This window comes from Pseudopipra pipra, chromosome 8 (genome assembly GCF_036250125.1).
Source record: "Pseudopipra pipra isolate bDixPip1 chromosome 8, bDixPip1.hap1, whole genome shotgun sequence".
NCBI classification, from domain to species: Eukaryota; Metazoa; Chordata; class Aves; order Passeriformes; family Pipridae; genus Pseudopipra; species Pseudopipra pipra.
In genome coordinates this window covers 27,432,479-27,454,120 of record NC_087556.1, presented here as the reverse complement: position 1 = coordinate 27,454,120, position 21,642 = coordinate 27,432,479, and the positions used below count along the sequence as shown (strand labels likewise).

Genomic DNA, 21,642 nt, shown 5'->3' with positions numbered 1-21,642 from the left:
TCAACAAAAAGCAACAGTAACTCCACACTCAATAATTAACTGCTAGAAGAAAAGCTGGAGTGTTGTTAAGTGGTTCCTCGAGCTTCTGCTCATTCACTTTACTACACATTCAAGTACATTCATGAGATGTTCAACATTAAATAGTGTTTATCTGATAACATCCATTCTTCTGAGTATATTCTGGGGACAAAGACAGCTTAAAATCATGATGGCTTTGTTTTTTGTCTTTTTTAATCACAGCAGCCATCTTTTTCTGCCATGTGACTAAAACTCAGTGAAATAGCAAAAGTCATATTTTGTTGCTTCATCCTATGTCAGATTCTGAAACAGTGTTTAGCTTAGTCCATTATTCCCAATATAAGTTGTAAACCCCATGTATTCCGTAGCATTAGAGCATGGTAATTCTGTGGACTTGGAAGATTTTTTAGATGTTCTACCAAAGAACATAATATATACATAATTAATTTAAAACATTTATGATTTTAGTTCTATTTTTTTAGCCAAAGATGTTAGTTAAAACTATCTGCCAAAGTATTACACTTCAACTACAAATCTTCTAGCATTTCATTTCTTTATATGCTGTTTTATTACAGAATGAACAAAGAACCAATGGACATTTTCTTATAACCACAGAACACCTTAAGATTTAGAAGTGATGCATTTTTTTTTTGTATTCTCACTCTTAGACAATTTAAGGTAACATTTAAGGTAACAGGCACACCCTGCTTTTACTCTCAAGTGTAAAGCTGCCTTAAGCTGAACACCAGTCACTCTACAGTCACCAACCAAATACTCATTCTTAAATTTATTCCTCTTACTGAACATTTTGAAATAGTGATTTATTTTCTCTTCTACAGCCTCTACACATACCTATGGTTTCTGGCAGGTCCAAGAGCTCATTGTGCTGCAAGTCAAGGTTGGTGATCTGTGTGCAGCTTCCAATCTCTTCAGGAAGATGTTCAAGCTGATTGTGCGCTACATCCAGCGTTATGAGGTTACACAACTCACCTAAAAGCACACAAGAAAACCAAAACATCAAGGTCTTTAATGTACAGCTATAGATAATGACCTCCACACAGAGATTAACAAAATCAGACAGATATTGGGATAAGCTGAAAAAAAGCTATTGCTACTATAAAATTACACATATAAAATAAAGTATTACAGGACCATAGTTTCATCAGTCAGATCTAAAACATGATCAATAATTTTGAAAAAACTCAGATAAAGCTTTTATAGATTCTCTGAATACATCTTATTGACTGATTTTCTTCTGACAGTTCAAGCTATGGAATACAAGTACAAAACCTATACCTCACACTTATTTCAGGCTGACCAGAAGTTTAAAACACCACAGAGTAAATGAATTGTATTAAATTTTGAGAAATGATGATCTGTTTTTATACCAATAATTACCTTCAGACATAAAATCAACAATTAAGATACATAAAAATTATGTGGCTGACAACCTAGATAATCCAAAATCCCGAGTGTTATTTTTAATCATTTTTAGTCATCATAAAAAGGCAACATATGACAAGCAAAGTGTATGCAAGCAATCTATAGCAAATAAAAGTTTGAAATAAAAGGCCTATCTGCTAAACCTTAAAAAAATATTTGGATTTCCTTAGAGTTTAGAACTATGTTACACTGAACTGCTTCATTACTGACATTGACACATAAATTTAAAAGCACAGCTAGGCACAACTCTACATACAGTAGTTTCACCTGTTTTAATGACAAACACACTGTGTTCTGAGCAAAACCTTTCTGGGTTTAAAAAAAAAACCCAAACAACTGCACGCAGGAACACAGGTGTATGTTTTCGCGTTTTTTGCATCTGATGGAGGTGAAATTAATGCATGTGATTCCAACAGCATCAACTCTATCCAGTAAAGATGAGGTCACTGCATTGTGTATTAGAGCATGACTCAGTGAGTAACAAACTTGGAAATGGAGCAAATGCCTTTTGAGGAGCAAATGTTTATTTTTAAGCTGGTGGTGTATCTTTGACACAATCCTTTAAGGATTTTCCCACAGGCCTGCAGGACTAGCTTGGGCAAGTTCTGATGTGTAGAGTCAAATGTCTACCCATTAGACCAGCAGATAATCACAACTGGTGACTTAATAAATCATAAAATATTTATGAATTCAGACTCTGTATTGAGTTGCAAGCATCATGTAGCCACAATACTTACTACATATCACAGAACAAACGTGAAAAGCCAGGAAAAAAGTCAACCTCGACAGCTTCATTATTCCATTTTTCTTAGATTGTTAACATATAAATAAGATTATTTCCTGCATTTATTAACCCAAATTGGGATGTTTTTCTAGAAACTAGGCAAGTGGAAATATAAAGGTGGTGGTTAAGTAGCTCCTCCATCACTGTGAGTATCCCCTCCCTTACACAGCATTCAAGTGATTCCAGGCAACCAGAGCCAATAGTCAAACCTGCTGTATCCAGCACTGCATAAACCACTCAGGTCAATGCCATTAACATGCAGAAGAAAGCAAATGCTAGAAAAAATTGAGCAAGAGTTAATGGTCTGTAGCAGGGGCATCTTTTTATTATTCATGAAAACAAGTGGGCAAAGTATAGAAGGCAATAGAAGGAGGACAAAAAGTTTGAGGAAGAAAAACATCCCTCCCTTAAACAAACAAAAAAGAGCCCCAGAAAACTTTACTAAGATAACTCCAGAACCTTCAAACACTTCGGGACAGTAGTTTTCACTTCATGATTGCTGTTTTCATTTGTTTTCGCTTCAGACCATAACCAGTGATGTCAAATTTGAAATATGGCAAAAATTTCATTTCATCGCACCAATTTCTCATTTACTTGACTCTTCCCACTCTACATCTGCTGAAGCTGAAGAAATACTTGGATTTTTGCAGCAACATGTGCTGCACTTCATTTTTCCACCTGCTGAAAACTTTGACAACAGCAAGCTACATGTTTGAAACAAACATCTTACCAGCTAATTCTGGGGAGGGAAAACAAGAAAAGGGATGCCTATGTCTCTTAAGTCAATTGAGGGCAAGTTGACACTTCGGTCTAATTTGGATAGCCATACTTAATATTATTACATTTAATAAAAATTTGGAATGTTAAAATAGATTGAGGACAAATTTTAGACTCTAGAGCAGAAATCAAGCAAAAGTTAAAGCCCTGTCATGAAATACACTGATTTAAGGAAAGCAAATTTGAAGGTATTGTAATAATCAGCTTTTAGTTCACATTGCTCAGTAAGGGATCTTAGTCTTGGACATAAGAATACTTACGGTTTGACAGCATTTCACCAAAATGGTTTTTTCCCCTCTAACAGTAGAAGGAGAAGGGAGATGAAATGCTGTTGGCACTGAAATTCCTTTAATACTTTAACTGGAATTGCTGAGACACAATACAGAGAGCGTGCAAGTCAACAAAAAGCACTTGAGGCACATTTCTCTTGTTGCTGTCCACAACATATGGAAAAAATCTTACATCCAATATGCTTAACAAGGTGAAATATGTTCAGGTCATGTTGCGGAGACTCATCTTCACATGCAAGGGCAGAGAGAGGATCAGCTGTGGGTGTGAGAAACTAAATACAGGCTCTCCAAGTATGGGTGAGAGCCATGAGGGTGAGTAAATGGAAAAGCTCTTCAGAGCACCTCAGAGTGAGAGCTGTTACGCATGCGGGGCCTGAATATCTACTGGGAGGTACAAGGAAGAACAACTTTGGATGGTAAGAGTTGCTATGGAATATTTAGGGTAGGGGAAAGGGAGAAATCAATGTGGTTTAGGAAGCACAAGTGTGGGAAAACACGGGAATAAGGAAATAAAAGGGTCCAGTCCCTTACACACCAATGCTGGTCATGCCCTATGGCCAACCAGCACCATCTGCCCTGTCTTCTCCTTAAACTCTCTTTTCCTGAGTGAGAAGCTCCCTGTTATGCATGCACAGAGGTCTGAGTACCAGGAACACTGCAGGTGACATGACCAGCACTAATGAAAACATCCCAGTACAAGAGATGAGAACCCCTCTGGACACAGAGAGGGCGCTGCCAGACCAGTGTCTATGGAACAGGGGCAGCTCCTTCCCCACCGACTGACAGCTGGGACTTGTCCTGTGAATGAACACACTGTGCACAGCACTGCTGAACAACAGTAGCTCTGTCAGAAATTACACCAGGATAAACACATGGCAGAAACAATCTATACAACAAATAATGATCTGCAAGAACAAAGAGGCCAAACTGAAGGCCATCTGCATAATGCTCTTCCTAGGAGCCGATGTTCCAGTGAGTGGAAGTGTCCTTATTGTCCGAACAGCAGCAATTGTACTGAAGGAAATGCTTATCAAAAAAAAAAAGGTGAAAATAAGTTTCACCAAGATACAACTGAAATCTGGCATTTTTGTTTTGCCAGGGTAAGAAGCATATGTCAAAATCAAAATGAAAGTTTTCCTAAAAGAAAGATTTGTGCAGGTACAAAAAGGAAAATGGCTAATGAGCAAGGAGCTCATGATCTTTTTCATATTAAAAGAATCAACATTTTCACTTTTCTGGTGTACTTCACAAACTTTGCTGAAACACATTTGTATCTTGATTTAACAGAAATACGTCCGCTAGAAATGTGCTGCAGATCAAAATCAACCTTAACCAGAAAGCAGTTTCCTAAAGAAAAACCCATTCCTGTTCATCATGTGAACAGGACACACCACCAGCATCACTTCCCTAAAGGATTGTTCAAACACCCAAAATCACTGCAGGAAGAGAAGTACTACTTTAGGGAAATACTAACCACAGGTAAAATGAACTAACTTTTTTCTTGTCTGTTTTTTGTCCCAAACAGACAAGACTTAAGCTCACAGTGGTGAATAAAGATTTTAAAGTAGAAGCAATGCCCTAGGAAATACATTAAACAGTCTCTCTACGTATAACTTCCATAAAACAGTCAGTTACATCCTATCATGTAGTTTTTAAAAATCTGTATTTTAAAAGGCTCTACAAGACAAAAAATTCCCATAATGTACAGGTATTTCTCAGAGAAAACAGTTTGTGAGTACTCCAAGCATCTTCCAGTTAAAAAACTTGTTAAAAATACAGCTAAGTATTCATCTCAAGAATCCTTAAGAGAGGTGGGGTGAGCCATCACGTCACTGTTGTTCTCATACACACAAAGAATAAATGTTATAGTACAACAAAGCTAAATATACCTGCTGAAAAGGCCAGCACTATGAAATGACTAATATTTTCTGCATAATGAGGCAGAATTATAGTTCCATTTCATAGCCAACTTTGAAAGCCTGTTATGAAAAGAGAACCAGGCTACATGCCCTGACTTACATAACTCTGAAAATTCTTTTTGGCCATTTAAAACACAAAATATAGCTTCTTAAAAAAATATTAAGGTACACACAAATTAACAGTCATGCATGGAAACAGTATATAGGTCAATAGCAAAGAGGCTTCAGCATCTCCTAATTCACTCAGTGGGCACCACTCTTGGATGGCAAACACAATTTGTAATGTAGCCTGTTTTCCACTGGATTAACGCCGGGCCTTCCCATGCTTAAGCAGATTGAAAATTATGAAATCCTTCACAACATAATAAATCCTGGGCCAGATGACACAGCAAGAGGATCAAGACTCTTACGGAAAGTACAAGGAAGAGGAGAATGCAAATATTAGTGGGACTTCAGGATGGTGTGTTAGAACACTAGTTGGAAGCTAATTTGTAAAGATCAATTATCCCAAATCAGCAATGTTGGGAACAAGTTACTTTGTAACTTTGTATGTTCCCTGCTGGCAAAGAAAAAAAAGAAAAAGGAAAAAGAATTTTCAGTCTATAAAACTCTTTGGAACAAGTGTCTTGATTTTAGAAAAAAAAAATTTAAAACAATTTTACAGTTTCAGAATCTTTTCTCTCTAGATAAAATCTGAGCACATAACTTGACAGACAGCCTGAGGTCTTTGCTGTGCATTACCAACTGCCCAACAGAACAGGTAAGCAGTCAGAGCTATTCTGAATCATTACTGCACATCTATAACTTACACAGAAGAGTTACTGAGTAGAAAGAATTAAATTTTAATATGGTCACAAGTGACTTATGTACCAAAGTTAAAACACTCATGCAAGTAAAAAATAAGCATGGTAATATTATTTACAATATGCAGGATGCACAACAGGATCTAGTTGTGGGAAGTAGTCAAAAACACAGAAATTAAGCTCAACTGAAAAGAAAGACTCAAAATCTGGTCTAAAACAAGCTTCAACAAGACAACAGCAAAACACTTTTTATTTATTGTTTATAACTGAAAATAACAAATATAAATAAAATTAAAAACATGTTCAAACAACATCTCAAACAGTCTTAGCAAGGGTTCAAGGCGGGGTTTGAGGTGGACAGTAGAACCTCTCATTTGAGAGCCAAGACAAAAGTGAAGTCTTGCATCTAGCAGGGAATAACCCTGTAAAGAGGTTACCTCAAACCAGCCAGTGAGAAACAGCTCTGCAAGGAAGGACCAGGGGGTTCTGGTGATGCTGCATCTGGGGTAACATCTGGGATCCTGTCCATTCTGAGTGTGGAACAAGCTCTCAAATAATAAAGGCTAACCACCTACCGGGTTACATTAGCAAGGGGTCAGCCTGAGGGAAGCGATTATTTCCCTCTGTTCAGCACTTATGAAAGTATTCAAACAGTTAAAATAATTGCAGCATTGATTAAAAAAAAAAGCTGGACTTCTAACAAGTTGTCAGTATTTACTGGAATTACACTTGGGGCATCATCCCAGTAAGCTCTGCAAATAGATCAAAAAGGCAGGACTACTTAATCATTATCCTAAAGCCAGTCTGAAGAAAATGTAATCAGGAGGAATTTGACTAGCTGACAAGACAAAACTGCATCCCCACAAGAGCTTTCACAGGAATCAGAACCCAGACACCAAAGCTGAAGCTGGCCAAAATCGAGTTCTAAACCTTTCTTGCAGGTCAAGAAAACCACCAGAACTGGATCAAATAAGCAAACTGGATCTTCTCTGACTTCTAGGGAAGAACACACATGTATTAATGCCTATATTTATTCCAATTCTGTTCACAACTTCATGCTTTTATCATATTAGAATACAAATATATAAAAATATTCCCAACCACTGTTTGCAGACATTAACAGGTCAACTAAGAAACACGACTTGTTTTCCTTCAAACTGCTGAAACAGAAAAAGGAGATCTTAGACACAAATAATGTAAATAAATATTTCTCTATATTGTCAGGTCTGTTAATAAAAAGGGGAAATGAAATTTAGAGCATCACTGAAAAGCTTTTCTACTAACAAGTCATTTTAATAAGGAGGCACCATATTCAGCATGGAGTGAGTAGACATGAACTCTTGTGGTTCATGAACACATCTGGTTCACTGTCTCTGCTACTGAAAACCAAACAGGTGTACGTGTTACAAAAAAAGTTTTGAAGCAGTGAAGAAACCACAAATGATCTAAATATTGGTAGATGAGGGAAGAAAAGAACAGAAGAGAATCTCAAAGACATTCCAAGTCTGGTGTAGGCAGATTCCCCGAATTACATTCTAAAAATATTTCCCTTGCAGAACAGCCCTGACCAGATTCTCCTTAGAATAAGAGTTGCATTCACAGACAGAAAATACAATATTTGGAGACTTAAAACACTTGCAGAAACTATGCAAATGTAATTTCAACCATGTTGACAATATTATTTCTATTTGACAATATTATTTCTATTTGAGCTAGGTGTACTAAGACAACAAAAATATTCAAAACTGGTATAAGATGCAACCTTGTCTTTGCAAGGAAAATATTACCAACCTGACTGTTGCAGAACAATTCCTTCAATGAAATATGAAGAAATGCAATAAAACTCCAAATAGAAGAAATGCAAAAGGCTTGCTTAAGTAACAGCCTGCAAACTGAAACATTTGCTTGGCCTCATCCCAAGACAGTTCCTCTGGTTTTCATCCCTCTCATGCTGACTGTCTGACTCACCAAGGCATTCACATTCTTCCATTCTAATCTTCAACTTTTTGATCTCAGGGGAATGGACAATTTACCAGATAAGGTGATGAGGATGGTGCCCACCTTGTGAACTCGTTTCCACAATTATCCCTCCAGACTGTCTTTTGGCAAAGCTTTCATATGGAAACTCTTTCATTAAGGTTTAATTTTATGGGTGCCACCAGAGATTGAACAGCCAAGTGAATAGGTAAGTTCTGCTTTGCACTTGGTATGTATATATATATACATATATATATGTGTGTGTGTGTGTATGTATTTTTTTTCAACATCTGCGTAACAGTGACCTTTTAGTCAGGAACAGCATTCAAAGCAAACTTGTGGACCTTGCTAAGGATGAAAGGCATCTATAGGAGTTTAAAGGAAAAAAAAGGGTCAAGCCTATGGAAGAAGAGTGTACTGAGAATTACTAAAGAGACAAGCTGCACCAGACTCAGGAAATCCTTGATACAAAAAGAGCTGGATATGGGCAAGGAGTCAGGTTAAGCCTCATATATATATATATATATATATATGTAAACTTACCCTATTTCTATGCACATGTTTGCTTAGGGCTACAGTCAGAAGCAGGATACTGGGCAAGATGCACTCAAACAAGTTATCACCACTGTTAGGTAGGATGCAATTTTAAGAAAGGCTAGGTTCACAAAGAGCAAAACAGAGTTGTTTTCCCATCAAGAAACTTCCATCAATGGATTCTCACCACTACACATAAAAACATAACAAAAAATTGTTTCAGGAAGGAGGGGCTGAGCTGATGCTACCAGGACTCCAATAAGCTACAGAGGGTTTTGTGGTACAAGCAGGGGAAAAAGGAAGAAAACGAGATTCTGAAAACATAATCTGATGCATTTTCGACAGCTCTCTACAGCCAGCAATCCACCCTTCCTCAAACCACTAGCAGTGCACTTCACATGGTTTTATACAACATGAGCAATCCCACCTGCGAGGCTGCTCAGTGAGCTGAGCTGATTCAACAGCTCAGTGTGGGCAAAGTGGCCATCCTGCTCTCCCTGTTCCAGTTCATGCTCTCCCACTCCTCCTACACCAGTTCCAGTCTTATCTGAAACTATACTGATTTCAACTATCTAAAGTAATAGACAACAAAAGCAGCAAAACCATTAATATTTTCTGTTAGTTTAGTGAGGTAAGTCAGCCCACCAATGAACAGCTCAGGGGTGAGCAGCTGGGAAGCTCTGAGAAGGGGAATGGATACTGCCCCTTTCAGCATCATGAAGCTGTTAAACATCAGCACAGCCATTTCATGAAAATTCCCCCTAATTCACCTACTCCTGAACAGAGCTTTTGGCTAGACATGAAAAAAAGACAAAAACCCCAAACAAACAAATAAACAAACAAACAAAAATGAAAATCACACACACACAAAACCAACAAACAAAAAACCCCCAGCAAAAAAACAACCCATAAACCTTGAAATGTGTTTTCAGTTAAACAGATTTTTACGTATTTTCAGATCTTATTCAAACAAATCTATTTATATTTAAAAATACAACAATGCTGATCCAGTATCTCAGCTTACTACAGAGTCTACTGAAATAATTTCAATTGTATTAAAAATGTAGAAGCAATGTAGAAGCATTGCTGGAAAAGTGCTAAGACAAGTCCAATAAATGACTAGCAGAAATTATTTGATAGGCATCTACCTATAATAAAGCTCACCTATAATAAAGCAACTGGGTGCAAGGGAATGAGAGGTACTGAATCCTGGGGGGAAAAGAGACCAGAAACACACACATCTGTTTGTTAACTGTAGATAACAACACTTCCTCTTTCTCACTAGAATGCTTTTTTTAAATGCAAAGCAATTTTTCCTCAAGTGTAGTTACCTAATTTAAGCTTGTGTTGTTTAACTAACTAAAGACGGTTTGAAGTCCAAAACAGAGCCAAACTTTAGCTTATTTCCCAGCAGCTCAGGTAGGTTCACCTCTTCTAGGTTTTCCTCAAGACCACACACACTGTAACAGATCAGTTGCTGCAAAGCAGTTTCCAGGACCACTTGAAATCTGATCAACTGTACATTTCACAAACAACATTTTGTTCAATGTTTTACCTGCACTCAAACTCTTAAGAAATGTTTTACAGTTATTTTCAGGTTTCCTTAAAAGGAATCTATTTCTACCAAGTACTAATACCATACGCTTGCACAGCAAGCAGCAGATGTTCTAGATAAGCATCTCTACAAATTTATATTGAACTAACTTGTGCACCAGATCAGCAACATGAACACATCATAGTTAACTGCTGCAAGACTCTTCCTCGCTGCACAAGTCAGTGGGTACATAAGCTTTGAATTTTTAAAAATATGAACAAGCACACTAGCATACCATTGTGAGTCTTAGGTCTTAGAACAATGGGGTATTTTCACAAAGAATTTGAAATGCTCCACATGATATTGCCTTATAAAAGATAATGGCTTTATTTTACTTCCCGCTTTGCAGAACAAAAATTTCTGTGTTATTTACAAGCCGACAACGTGAATGTTTGCTTGCATGTAGTATCTGGAAACTGCATTATAAAACATACAAGGAATTAAAAGCAGAGACTTAAAAGGCAAGGGGTTTTTTACAGTGTACGTGTAAGATGTAGAGAAATGACAAGTGTTTAAAGAAACAGAGAAATTCCACTGGAGAATAAGAAATACAGTCCTCAGCAGTTTCATTTTTCAGCTGTGTTTTTAACTCAAATATTTCAAACAAAGAAACATGGAAGTGTGTAGAAATCAATTACAAAAGTGAAACTATCTTATCTGGTTTTACTATTTGAGGAAAAATATTTCCAAATGCCTGTTCTGTGTGTCTTGGCAGTTGAAATTATCTGTTACTTAAACTTCAATTAATTTTATTTTTCAGTTGATTCAATTTCAGGCAACCTAGTCAGAGAAATTTACTTTAAATAAAAAAGGATGCTGTTGAACATCATGGTTTCCCTTCAAAATTCTGCATAAGGGTGACAGTCCTCTTGCATTTGTGCTTGTAAAATGCCTTCCACAACGAGGTGCTGACCCGAAACAAGAAATATGAGCATTATCACAATACAAATAAAGGCAGGACTAACTGCTGGACAGAAGTAAAGTAGTTAATGTTCTCAAGCTAGGGTTTGACAGAGAACTGAGAACACTGCCTGTACACACACCAAGACAATAAAAAATACAAATGAAAGAAACAAGTTACATACTCATGATATATGTACCTACTAATTTTCTCCATTAAATGGTTACACATTGAAAGCTCTCTTTCAAGGCTACTGTGAACGAAAACATACAGACATCACCTTAATGTAAACTTAATGATTCTCTGCAAACAAACTAGTTAAGGAGCAAAGATGTTCCAGCAGCAAAGTCTGCAGTATCAAACACACCTACAAAAAGCTTCTAAAGTGCAACATCAAACATTAGAATGCAACATCTCAAAATTTTTTTCTTCATATACTAGTATTCATTTAAATTTATGCAGTACTATCCCCAGTTGAACCTCAAACGATGGCTCTGCTAGATTACATTGAATAACTGAGCCACAAACAGACCCAGGTACAGTACTGACAATTGTACAGCACAGCTCAACCAGCTAAATTGGCCGCAATTTCTTCAATATATGTAGAAACATGCAGTTTTTTGGTAAACATCAGCCCATGACTTCCAGTATGATTTGTTGATCAGCAAAAGATTCAACAAGGCTGTTGAACTGAAACTGAAGTGTCAAAATAGGTGGAAATTATAATTCCTTCATTCTCCCATGGGAAATTCATAGGATTGCTGAGATGCTCATGCCAACTCAAAAATCATGTGGATCAGAAAACATACCACATGAACCTTTCATTTTTGCCTAGCAAAAAAGTGTTTCTGTGGCTCAAGCAGCTGCTACAGGGAGCCAAAGCCTCAGACCCACAGCTGAGAGTCTCACCGCGTTTCTTCACTCCCGTTATCACGCACAACGCTGTGTGTGCCGCACACTGCTGTTAACTGATCGGCAGCTTCAGACAAGCCCAGGAGTTCCTGCCATCAAGAACATATTCTCTGAGGTATCTTTCATATCAAGGGGCAAGAGAAAGAGGTAAACGTTGCTGGTTTGAGACAAATCTGTTAGGGATATAAACACCACCATTTCCCAACCTTTGCAAAATTAGTGAGCACAGGGGCCAACTTCAGTAACAACATGCTCACGCACTGGCTTGGACAACAGGAAGAAGTCCTACATCAGCTTTTAGAAACAAGGCATGGGAATTATTATTCACAGTGTTTTACAAGTTTTTTTCCACATTTGAAGAAAGTCAAAGTAATTTCTTAACTGCATGAAGTTTATGCTTCCCCTCCTCTCAAAAGGACTGAGCTATGCTTGCATTTTAAAAACTGGTGATACACATTAAAAAACCTACTGATGACAGAATCTCACTTTTATGGGGCATATATGTTGTTCAAACAGTGCTGGGGAACAGTGTCATAAAAGGAACAACTTTGAAGTTCTTGATATACAGCTAGTCCAGCACATTTTTTGTAATAAACCATTTAAATTAATAAGCCACTTTTGTACTATTTCACCATCTTTCAAACTTTTGTAACAATGTTTGGAAAAACAAATACTATTCATTAAAACATCGTAAGAATCATCAGCCATGCATACAACACTTGGTCACTTTAGAGTCCCTGTATTAATATATTCATGACTTATAAAAGGTAGAGACTTACACAAGTCATTAACCTCCATTATTAACTGTTACAGCACCCAACAGCTTGCCCATGGTAATAGCATGTAGCTGCCTATTCTACCTTGTATTACCATGGTCACACCCCTCTGTAACATGCCCATACTGTGTTTATAACTTGAAACACTTCATAAATGATTTATAAAGAAACCTTAAAATGAAAAATGCCCCTGTAACTCTCTCTTTTTTTTTAACCATTTGGGCTCTAAAGACACAACATGTGAAAGCACAAAGCAAAGATGAAAACAAGATACATCTGCTTTTAAGATGACAGATGAAGAAAAATGACTTTTGTTGTTTTAAAAAATATATATTTCCAAGGTATGGACTACTCTCAATTAAGCTAATAATGGAACTGTATGATCAAGAGTGTAATTTTCTGAAGTTTTAAACGAAGGGCAGTTGGAGAAGTGGTAGTTTATGTATACTTAACTGAACTGCAAAGCCAACACAAGAACAGGTCTAAACTTTCAATCAGTATAATCACTCACCAATTTCAGCAGGTAGTTGCTTGATTTTGTTCTCTCGTATGCTAAGCATGGTGAGTTTTGACAAGTTTTTGATATCCTTTTCCACAGTAGTTATACGATTAAAGCGTAGGTAAAGGGTGGCGAGAGAGCCCAGCCTGTACACCACCGCCGGGATCTCCCTCAGTTTGTTGTGCCGCAGGTCAAGCATGCGCAGCTTCTTCAAGTTATCAAGAGAGTCAGGCAAACTGGTGAGCGAGTTCTCACTCAGGGCCAGTGTCACCAGGTTCACAAGACAGCCCACCTCTGCCGGTAGGCACTGCAGTTTGTTACTGTATAAATAAAGTTCTGTTAACTGCGTTAGCTCTTTGATAGCTGATGGAAGCATGTGTATAGACCTCTTGGACAAGTCCAAGCGCATAGAATTCTCTTCCCGGCATTTATTTAGCTCTTTGATCACCTCAGCATTGCTGGATTTTTTGCGAGTACCTGTGGCTGGATTAGGTCTTTTTATCGTATTGTCCACTGAAAAAGCTACCCCAGGCTGCGTGCTACTGGAGTCCTTCTTTCCATCTTTGGCATCTTTCCCTTTGGTCTTAGGCTCCTTTTCTTTGCTCTCTTTCCCAAATCCTCCAGAGGCTTTAGCCTCCTTCTCCCTTTCTTTTGATGATGGGACTTTTGGATCCTTCTCTTTACAGTCCTTTTCTTTTCCTAGATTACTACTCATGGTGACTCAACGTTTAGCAAGCACCACATGAAATCTGTTTCCGAAGTCCACAAGAACAATTCACTGCTGAGGCAACAAGGATCCTTAAAACATGCAAGTGTTGAACCAAGGGAGGAGCTTCAAAGGTGTGGTACCCATTTGCTACATATTGGTTCTGAAGGCACTCTTTCCTTATCCTGGTTTCAGGAGATTCAGCTGTAGAGATTAGGTCAAATGCTCCGTATTAGTACTTCTGGAACACAGAATGAAGAGAAGCCAAGGTTAGTGTAAATATAGAACTTAATTTTAAGCTAAATGTTGAATGTTTCTACATAAAGTAAGTGCTCACAAACTTAGGTTAATGATTTGTCCTTCTGTTCAACAAATGTCAATGAAAAACCCAGGGCTAAACCAAATATACTACACATATTGCTCAAAAGACCCACTGTGGTAGAAAAACTCTACTAAATTAGTATATATGAGGAAAGAAAAATTACAATTCTTACACATAATACTGCCTTCACTACTACATCTGAGTCATCGTCTTACATCTTACCTAGTTCTTAGCATAACACTCTGGTCACAAACATGAATATTCTCTCTCCCCTCCATGCCCAATCAGTCCATAAAGATCTGCTACAATTTTAAGTGCCTGCCTCTTCAAACAAACCTGTATAGGCTTATTCTTTCAGCACAAAAGAGTCTCACTTCTACCTACAGTGAAATCTAATACACTATGGTAACACAAATACTTTGCCTTAAGATCTCTCTTCTGAACAGCTCCGAACCACAGGGCTCTGCTTTTAACATAGAGCAGAACATTGTCACCAGCTTCATGTGCTTTGAAGATCCAAAATCAAGGAATTTTAAAATAAACTTACCAAAAAGCCAACTGCAAGCCCAGAAAAAGTAATGTATTAGGCTTCAAGGTAAGACAAACTATAAAGGAGTTTCTCTTGAGAGTAGGATACATCATCTCTTTAGGCAGTATTTTGAATCCTTCCCCCTTCAATGACTATAATGCAGCCTAATAAGTGAACAGAAGTCTGAAACCTATAAAGCTCCATTTACATTTTTACAAATCATCATGCATCGTGGGAAGTAGCTCTGTTTCATGTTTCAATTCAAAACACATGACATGGCCAAGAACTTCAAGTTTCTGAATAATCTGGAGAAGTTTTTCAATGTTTCTTTGTGGAAGAAAATAAACAGTCAATCAATGGCAACACTAATTTCATGTCTCTGTGTTAGTCCACCTTTTAGCCTTGTTAAGCAGCATTGACTGATGAAGAAAGTTTATTTGTATCTCAGAAGAGCACCTTGTTTCCCCAGACACCTGAGTTACCTTAAAATACCCTTAAAACCTCTGCAGGAGCTGTGTCACTGTCCTGGCATTCCAGCTTCTGCACAAGTCCATAAAGCTTGTAATCAAAATCAGTTTAATAATATTTTGCATACTTAAGCCATCAGCAAGTACTTTAAGTACAAATATTTTTTAGCAAAGCTCAAGTAACTATTTTCAGTTGGGGTCTCACTATGTATGCTTACCTTATATATATGGAGAACACAAAGATGCATGCTTTGCTCCATATATATATATATTCATTCAGATTTTTAAGAAAAGGTCAAGAAAATCTATTTAAGGATGGTAAGAAGGACAAGCCACTTTTTCTCAGCTGCAAATCAAGCTGTTTAGTAATAAAGCTTGAAAGAGAACCTGCCTCAGGAGGTGTCTTCCAGCCCTGATTCATTACTGTTGCAGGATCACAAAGTGCATGCTACAAACCCCATAATATTAAGAAAAAAACCCAAACAAACATTGCCTCCAGTTACTGTGTTCTGGACCTCTTTGTTGTAAGGGACTACGGCCAAATGTTAGCAGCAGCAAGCAAAAGCAGTTTTTAACTTGGAAACTTTCTGCACTGTTGAATTTCCTAAAGCAGCACAAGTTGGTTCTTTACTGTATCCTTAAGATTTCCACACAACTTTTACACCATCCATTAACTTGACCAATCCTCAAGATTACTAACCTCACTACACTATATTTTAAAACTTGTTCTCAGCACTGTATAATCCACACGCTTGTAAAACTCCAGTAATAAGAGATGTAATGACTCCAAATGCAAAAACGCAGCTGACTAAAGGGTGGGAGCCTGAAATTCCTGACAACATGTTTTCAGTATGAAAGGTAACACAAAGAATCCAGAACTAACACGGTCTCTAAATTCTTATAATACACAGAAAACTCAGCCATGTAGCAGTGCCAGACAGCTACAGCTCCACATCAGCCTTAAAGTGCGAAATACTCAAAGGGCTGCTGCTCTCATGAGCTTTCAATTCAATCAAGGTTAGGACCCACCAAGAGATTTGTTTCATTTTTTATGTGCACAGCAGCTGAAGGAGGTTTTGAAAGAGCCTCAGAAAGGAAAGACGGCTGGAGATTAGTACTGCTGAAAGCAGCTCGGTAGTGCAAGTGCTCCAAATAATCTGCAAGCATTTCACTGCCTTTGTTAGCAATAACTTTAACTGTACCTAAAAAAATAGGGGAAGGGGCACTCCCTCTTTCAACATGCCAGATTAATATTTCATTTTCTGGTAAGGAACAAAAACCTTTGGCTATACAAAAGAATAAAATGAAAAGTCACTAAAAAGCAGTATCTGAAATATAAAAGAAAATCCAGAGCAATACAAAGGGTTATGACCAGAGACTTCAACATCACCCCACACTTAACAGGAGGCAGTCAACTTGCAGGCAAGCCACAGGCACACATGGTTTTCCAACACACAGAAACCAGAGCCCAGCTTACAGTGCAGCAGGCCTTCAAAATACACTCCCTGTTCAGAGTGACAAAAAATCTAACAGTTAAATGTACTGCAACTATGGCATCTTTATCTCTTTACTGAGGATTTTAATTTCTGCCTGAGACTGCAACATGTATTTTAAAATAGTTAGAGAAGATTTAAAATCATAGAATCGTTAAGGTTGGAAAAGACCTCAAAGATCATTGGGTCCAACCGTTAAACGAGGATAACTGTGCTGACCACATCCCCAAGAGCCATATGCCTTTTGAACACTTCCAGGCATGGAGATTCCACCACCTAGACAGCCTGTTCCAATGTCTGATCACCCTTTCTCCTAATATCCAATCTAAACCTCCCCTGGTGCAACTTGAGGCTGCTTCCTCTCATCCTGTCACTTCTTACCTGGGACAAGAGACTGACCCCCACCTCGCTACACCCTCTTTTCAGGTAGTTGTAGAGAGTGATAAGGTCTCCACTGAGCCTTCTTTTCTCCAGGCTAAACACACCCAGCTCCCTCAGCCACTTGTCATAAGATCTGCTTTAGCCTCTTTCTTTCCAAAGCCATTATCTAATACCTAGATTGACTACAACTAGCACTTACAAGAAAAAAAATAAGCTTATGATGAAACCTTTACCAGACGGAACACAACAGCAGGGGAATTACATCAAAGAAAACACCTCAACTGGAACAGCCTAAAATCTGTGGTCCCCAACAGCCCTAAAACACTGGTATCTCTTTGCCCTTTCTTCGGGTCACTCCTCAGGGATGAGATTTCCAACAGCAGAAGGTCCCACCATAAAGCAGGTACCAGCCACATTTCACTCAGTTTCTCCATGAAGCAGTAAATTCCTCTGCCACAAGGCAACATTTATGTCATGGTGATTCATTACCCTTGACATCCCTGCAACCCTTCTTCCCCTCTTTGTTTTAGTTCAGGTGGAAAAAGTCCCAAAGAGTACAAGAGCCAGGGCAGAACTGCAATTCACGACACAGCCCCTTCTCTTCCTACAAGCCCCTCAGTCATCAACTCCCACAAGGGAAAGATGTCCAAGCAAGAAGTCTTCCTGTCAAATGACATTGACTTACCCCCAAAATTGCCCAAATCTCTGAAACAACTGTTCTAGACTGTCCTGTAAGTACAATATGGTGTTCTTGTATCATAACAGAGGCAGCACAGAACCTAAACAACTATACGAAATTCGTCTTATTTCTAGTATTTTATAACTTTTAATACTTGCCATTGCAACCTATCTATAAAAGTATTTTTAACATAGCTGCAGGCAATATAAATGAGAATACATATTGGACACTGTATGCTGCTCTCTGGTAGCAGGCCTAACCCTGTTACCTCAATCCTACCAACATGTATATAAATGAAGCGCCCAACTTCACATAAGCTGGTGTACAGAACTTCTCTTTCTATCGCAGATCATTCAAGCTCATGGGGTTACTCACGTACATCAATTCAAGAACGTATGTAAACTTTTGGTGGCCATGAGTATAATTACATATACTACAGAGGAAGCTAAATGTTTCAAAAGGTTATTCATATTTTTCAAGCCCTTTAGGTTAAAGGACAAGAGTCATCATCAATTCTAAACTACAGTCAAACAAACATTCATTGTATGTCAAAAGGAGAGCTTCTTTTAGAGATATTTTTAGCAAAAGGAAATTCAGTGAAATTAGTCAGTTCTGCCAACTACTTCCATTTTCCAATGCTGTTCAAACTGACTTCCTGTCAATATTAATTGACATAAAAACATTTAACTATTATTGTCTTAGAGAACTTGGAAAATTTAATAAGACTCTTGCTTGGCACAGTATATGAGGGAAAATAAAACTTTTAGAGACGTTAAGGGAAACAATCTCTTCCCTATTCCGAATGTTTTTTTTAAAGTAAAATATTTGTAAATAGCTATAAATAACCAGCATCAAAGTTTTGATTCACTCCTCATGTCAAGTGAACATAAACCAGATGTATTTATTTTTTTGGGCCAACTGTAACTGATGAACTTTCAGAAACAGAAACAACTTCAGCCTAAACTGTATCACCTTCCATACTGCCTGGATAAGAGTAATGCACTAATCCTCTATATTTTAATGATTTTCTTTTATATGTACAAGTAATTGAAAAGAGATTTCAGTTATTCTCAGCAATACAGCCTACATTTATGCAATAAAAGCTTTATTAAAACTGAGGTAATGTAGGAACAATCACGTCTGCAATTTCTAGGAATACTAAACTAATCACTGCAATTTGGTAATAAAAATGCTGATGTTTCCTGGTCACTATCTATACAATATGAGGCTTGAGATAAAGGATTTCACCCAACTGCTATTCAAAAAATGCTGTAAAAGACCTAACTGTCTCCTACACACTACTGCAGAACAAATTCATTACCCCAGCCCCAATAAAATAATCAACTGCCAATATTACCTCATAGCTTGGTAAAGACTTTCCCTCGACTATATATTTAATTTAGACTTCATATGAACAAACTTTCAAGCAGCTTGCATGCAGCTCTCTAATGAAACACTGCCCCAGGGCCACCCTGGTGCCAGGGTGCCCAATCTCAGGTGCAGGGGCAGCCAGCCAGCAGGAATGGCCAAAGCTCACCTTGCTGACAGCACCCAGGTCCCTCTCCAAGCCTCACTGCTCCCACCTCAGAGCAGTGAGAACTCCCACAACAAGGCCATTGCCGCATGAGGTACTCTCAGCAGTCCCTCAGTGCTCTGAGGATTTGTTAAAGTGTCTTGTGACTTGAAAGTATACAAAAGTTTCCTCTGAGTTCACAGAGGTGGTTGAAGAAGAAATCATTAATTGAAATAAAATATCCTCCCACAGTTGAAATATTTCCCTCTAAGTGATGAGGCTAACCAACAGTAGGCTTTTCTGCCAAAGGAAAATCACCATGGCACATCATCTTACAACATGGTCACTTTACAGCTCCACCTAAACTCTTACTGGTTCCCATTTGGTGTTTCAGTAAACAAACCAGGCAGTTGAAATCATCAACCTTTCTAATATTCTGAGTATGTGATATATAAGGCATCATTTTCAATCAAGCCTAAGAGACTACACTCAAATGAAACAGAATTTTACTTCTGCAATGTAGCAGGAAACCTACAGGCCTGCATTTGAAAGGAAAATTCTTTACTACATGTAAAATTTTATATCATGGAATAGGAATGATTTTTCTCTTTATTCTGTGTTTGTACTAAACTTAACCCAAAGGGCACACACCACAGCTAGGGCTTTTCAACCCGAATAACGGAAGAGGATCATTCCAAATATGACACATGTCAAAGAAATAAGGAATCAGCTCAGACTTACTTGACCCTCTAGAATAAGCAGACAATGATTCCACTACAAAATAAAAAAGAAAATGTTTCAAGATTGCAGTTCTGATCTAGGAAATTCTGATTAGTCAGCCCTAAGTGGCTTTGAACAAGGCAGAGTTCAAACACTATCTAGTAATTGCAACACCACCTGCTCATGAGCAAACAACAAACAAATAAAAAAATCTACCTTCTTACAAGTACTTACCCTTTACTTAGAATAGCATAGGATATATCAAAAACATTTCATATTCCACTACACCACACACATGAACACATCAATAAGCAATGGATGAAATTTAAAGCTTAGCCCAAGAGGCTACAATGACTTTCCATTCTCAATACCACATACGCAAAAAAAAAAAAAAAAAAATTCAAAAACAACAAAACCATGGTCACAACTTTCATTTGGAAACCCAAACAGCTTAAGCCAACGAGTCACTTGCAAACAAAGCACATTCTCTCCTACAATTTGCTAGCTTCAAACATCTGACCTACAGAGTTTTCATCTGCATAAGTGCATTTCAGCTTCTGCCACTGCAGCCACCACAGACCAGCTGGGAGCAAACTGCTGAATCAGTCACCAGGCGGTTACATGGCTCCTCTGAACACAAAACCTCATCAGAAGTAGGGAGACAGCACGGGAACCATCATAGATCCAAAACATCTCTTCATCTATCTCAACAAAAGTAGTGCTCCTAAAATATGTCAGCAGACACCTTCTTTTATTTGGGAAGTACCTCCATTATTTTGGAGTACAGGATGGTCAATGGCAGTGGCATAATACTGTAATGATTCTTCTTGCCAGCTGCAATGCTTGGCTTGTTCAATAGAGAAGGCTAACCATTAAATTCATCTCAGTCCTGCAAGTAAATGCCCAGCAGATAGTAGCTAATAGATTCCCAATGTAGCCTGACTTCAGTACACCTGGCTGTGGCCCCACTTTCCACCCTAATCCCCTCACACTGAGGGAGTAGCTTGTTCCCTCCCTGTACACACAGCCCAAGCTTGTGGAGCTGGGTAACTGAGGAGCCTGGACCCTGACAGCCCACTAAGCCCTTTAGGATATCTTCATCTGCCAAAGGACTGCAGTCAAGACCATTCCCTGACTGCCTGCTGCTTCCACGGCTGCAGAACAGCTGAGCATTACCCAGTCTCACATTCAAGCAAAACCTGGAGGTCAAGGGAGTAACTGAACAGAAGTCAATCCAAAGGGGGAAACAACCAGACCGTTTCAAAAGGCTTCCCTACGTTTTACTTGTGGTGTCTTAAATCTGCAGACACATCTGTAACTGTAGGCACCTAATTACAAACCTATGTGCAATTAAACCTGAAGCTCCTATAAATAAGAAAGAGATGCTTGGTGGTTGATCATTTTGTGCTTGCAGAACCAGGTATATCTGCCAGGACATCCCATCCCAGCTTCTGACACAGCCACTCCTTTCCACAGCACACAGGCAGGCACATGGGTGTTACTGCTGGTTTCGAAGCTTTGGAATCCATCTTTTCACTCGCTGGTCGTCAGATTTGCTGCTCTCTGGAAGTACTTCTCTACACTAAGTGCCAGGTCACGTACCAA

General features: G+C 38.3%; 1 protein-coding gene across 3 annotated transcripts in view; it reads right to left on the bottom strand.

Annotated features, from left to right (window-relative positions):
• Positions 1-21,642, bottom strand: part of SHOC2 (SHOC2 leucine rich repeat scaffold protein) — a 63,815-nt gene that overhangs the window by 24,822 nt on the left and 17,351 nt on the right. For all 3 annotated transcript variants that reach the window (XM_064663288.1, XM_064663289.1, XM_064663290.1), the window contains exons 2-3: positions 13,240-14,174; positions 871-1,008 (exon numbers count right to left, since the gene is read on the bottom strand). In XM_064663288.1, the coding sequence (XP_064519358.1) occupies positions 871-1,008; positions 13,240-13,942 (841 nt within the window). In that variant the 5' untranslated portion in view covers positions 13,943-14,174. The remainder of the gene's footprint in view (positions 1-870; positions 1,009-13,239; positions 14,175-21,642) is intronic.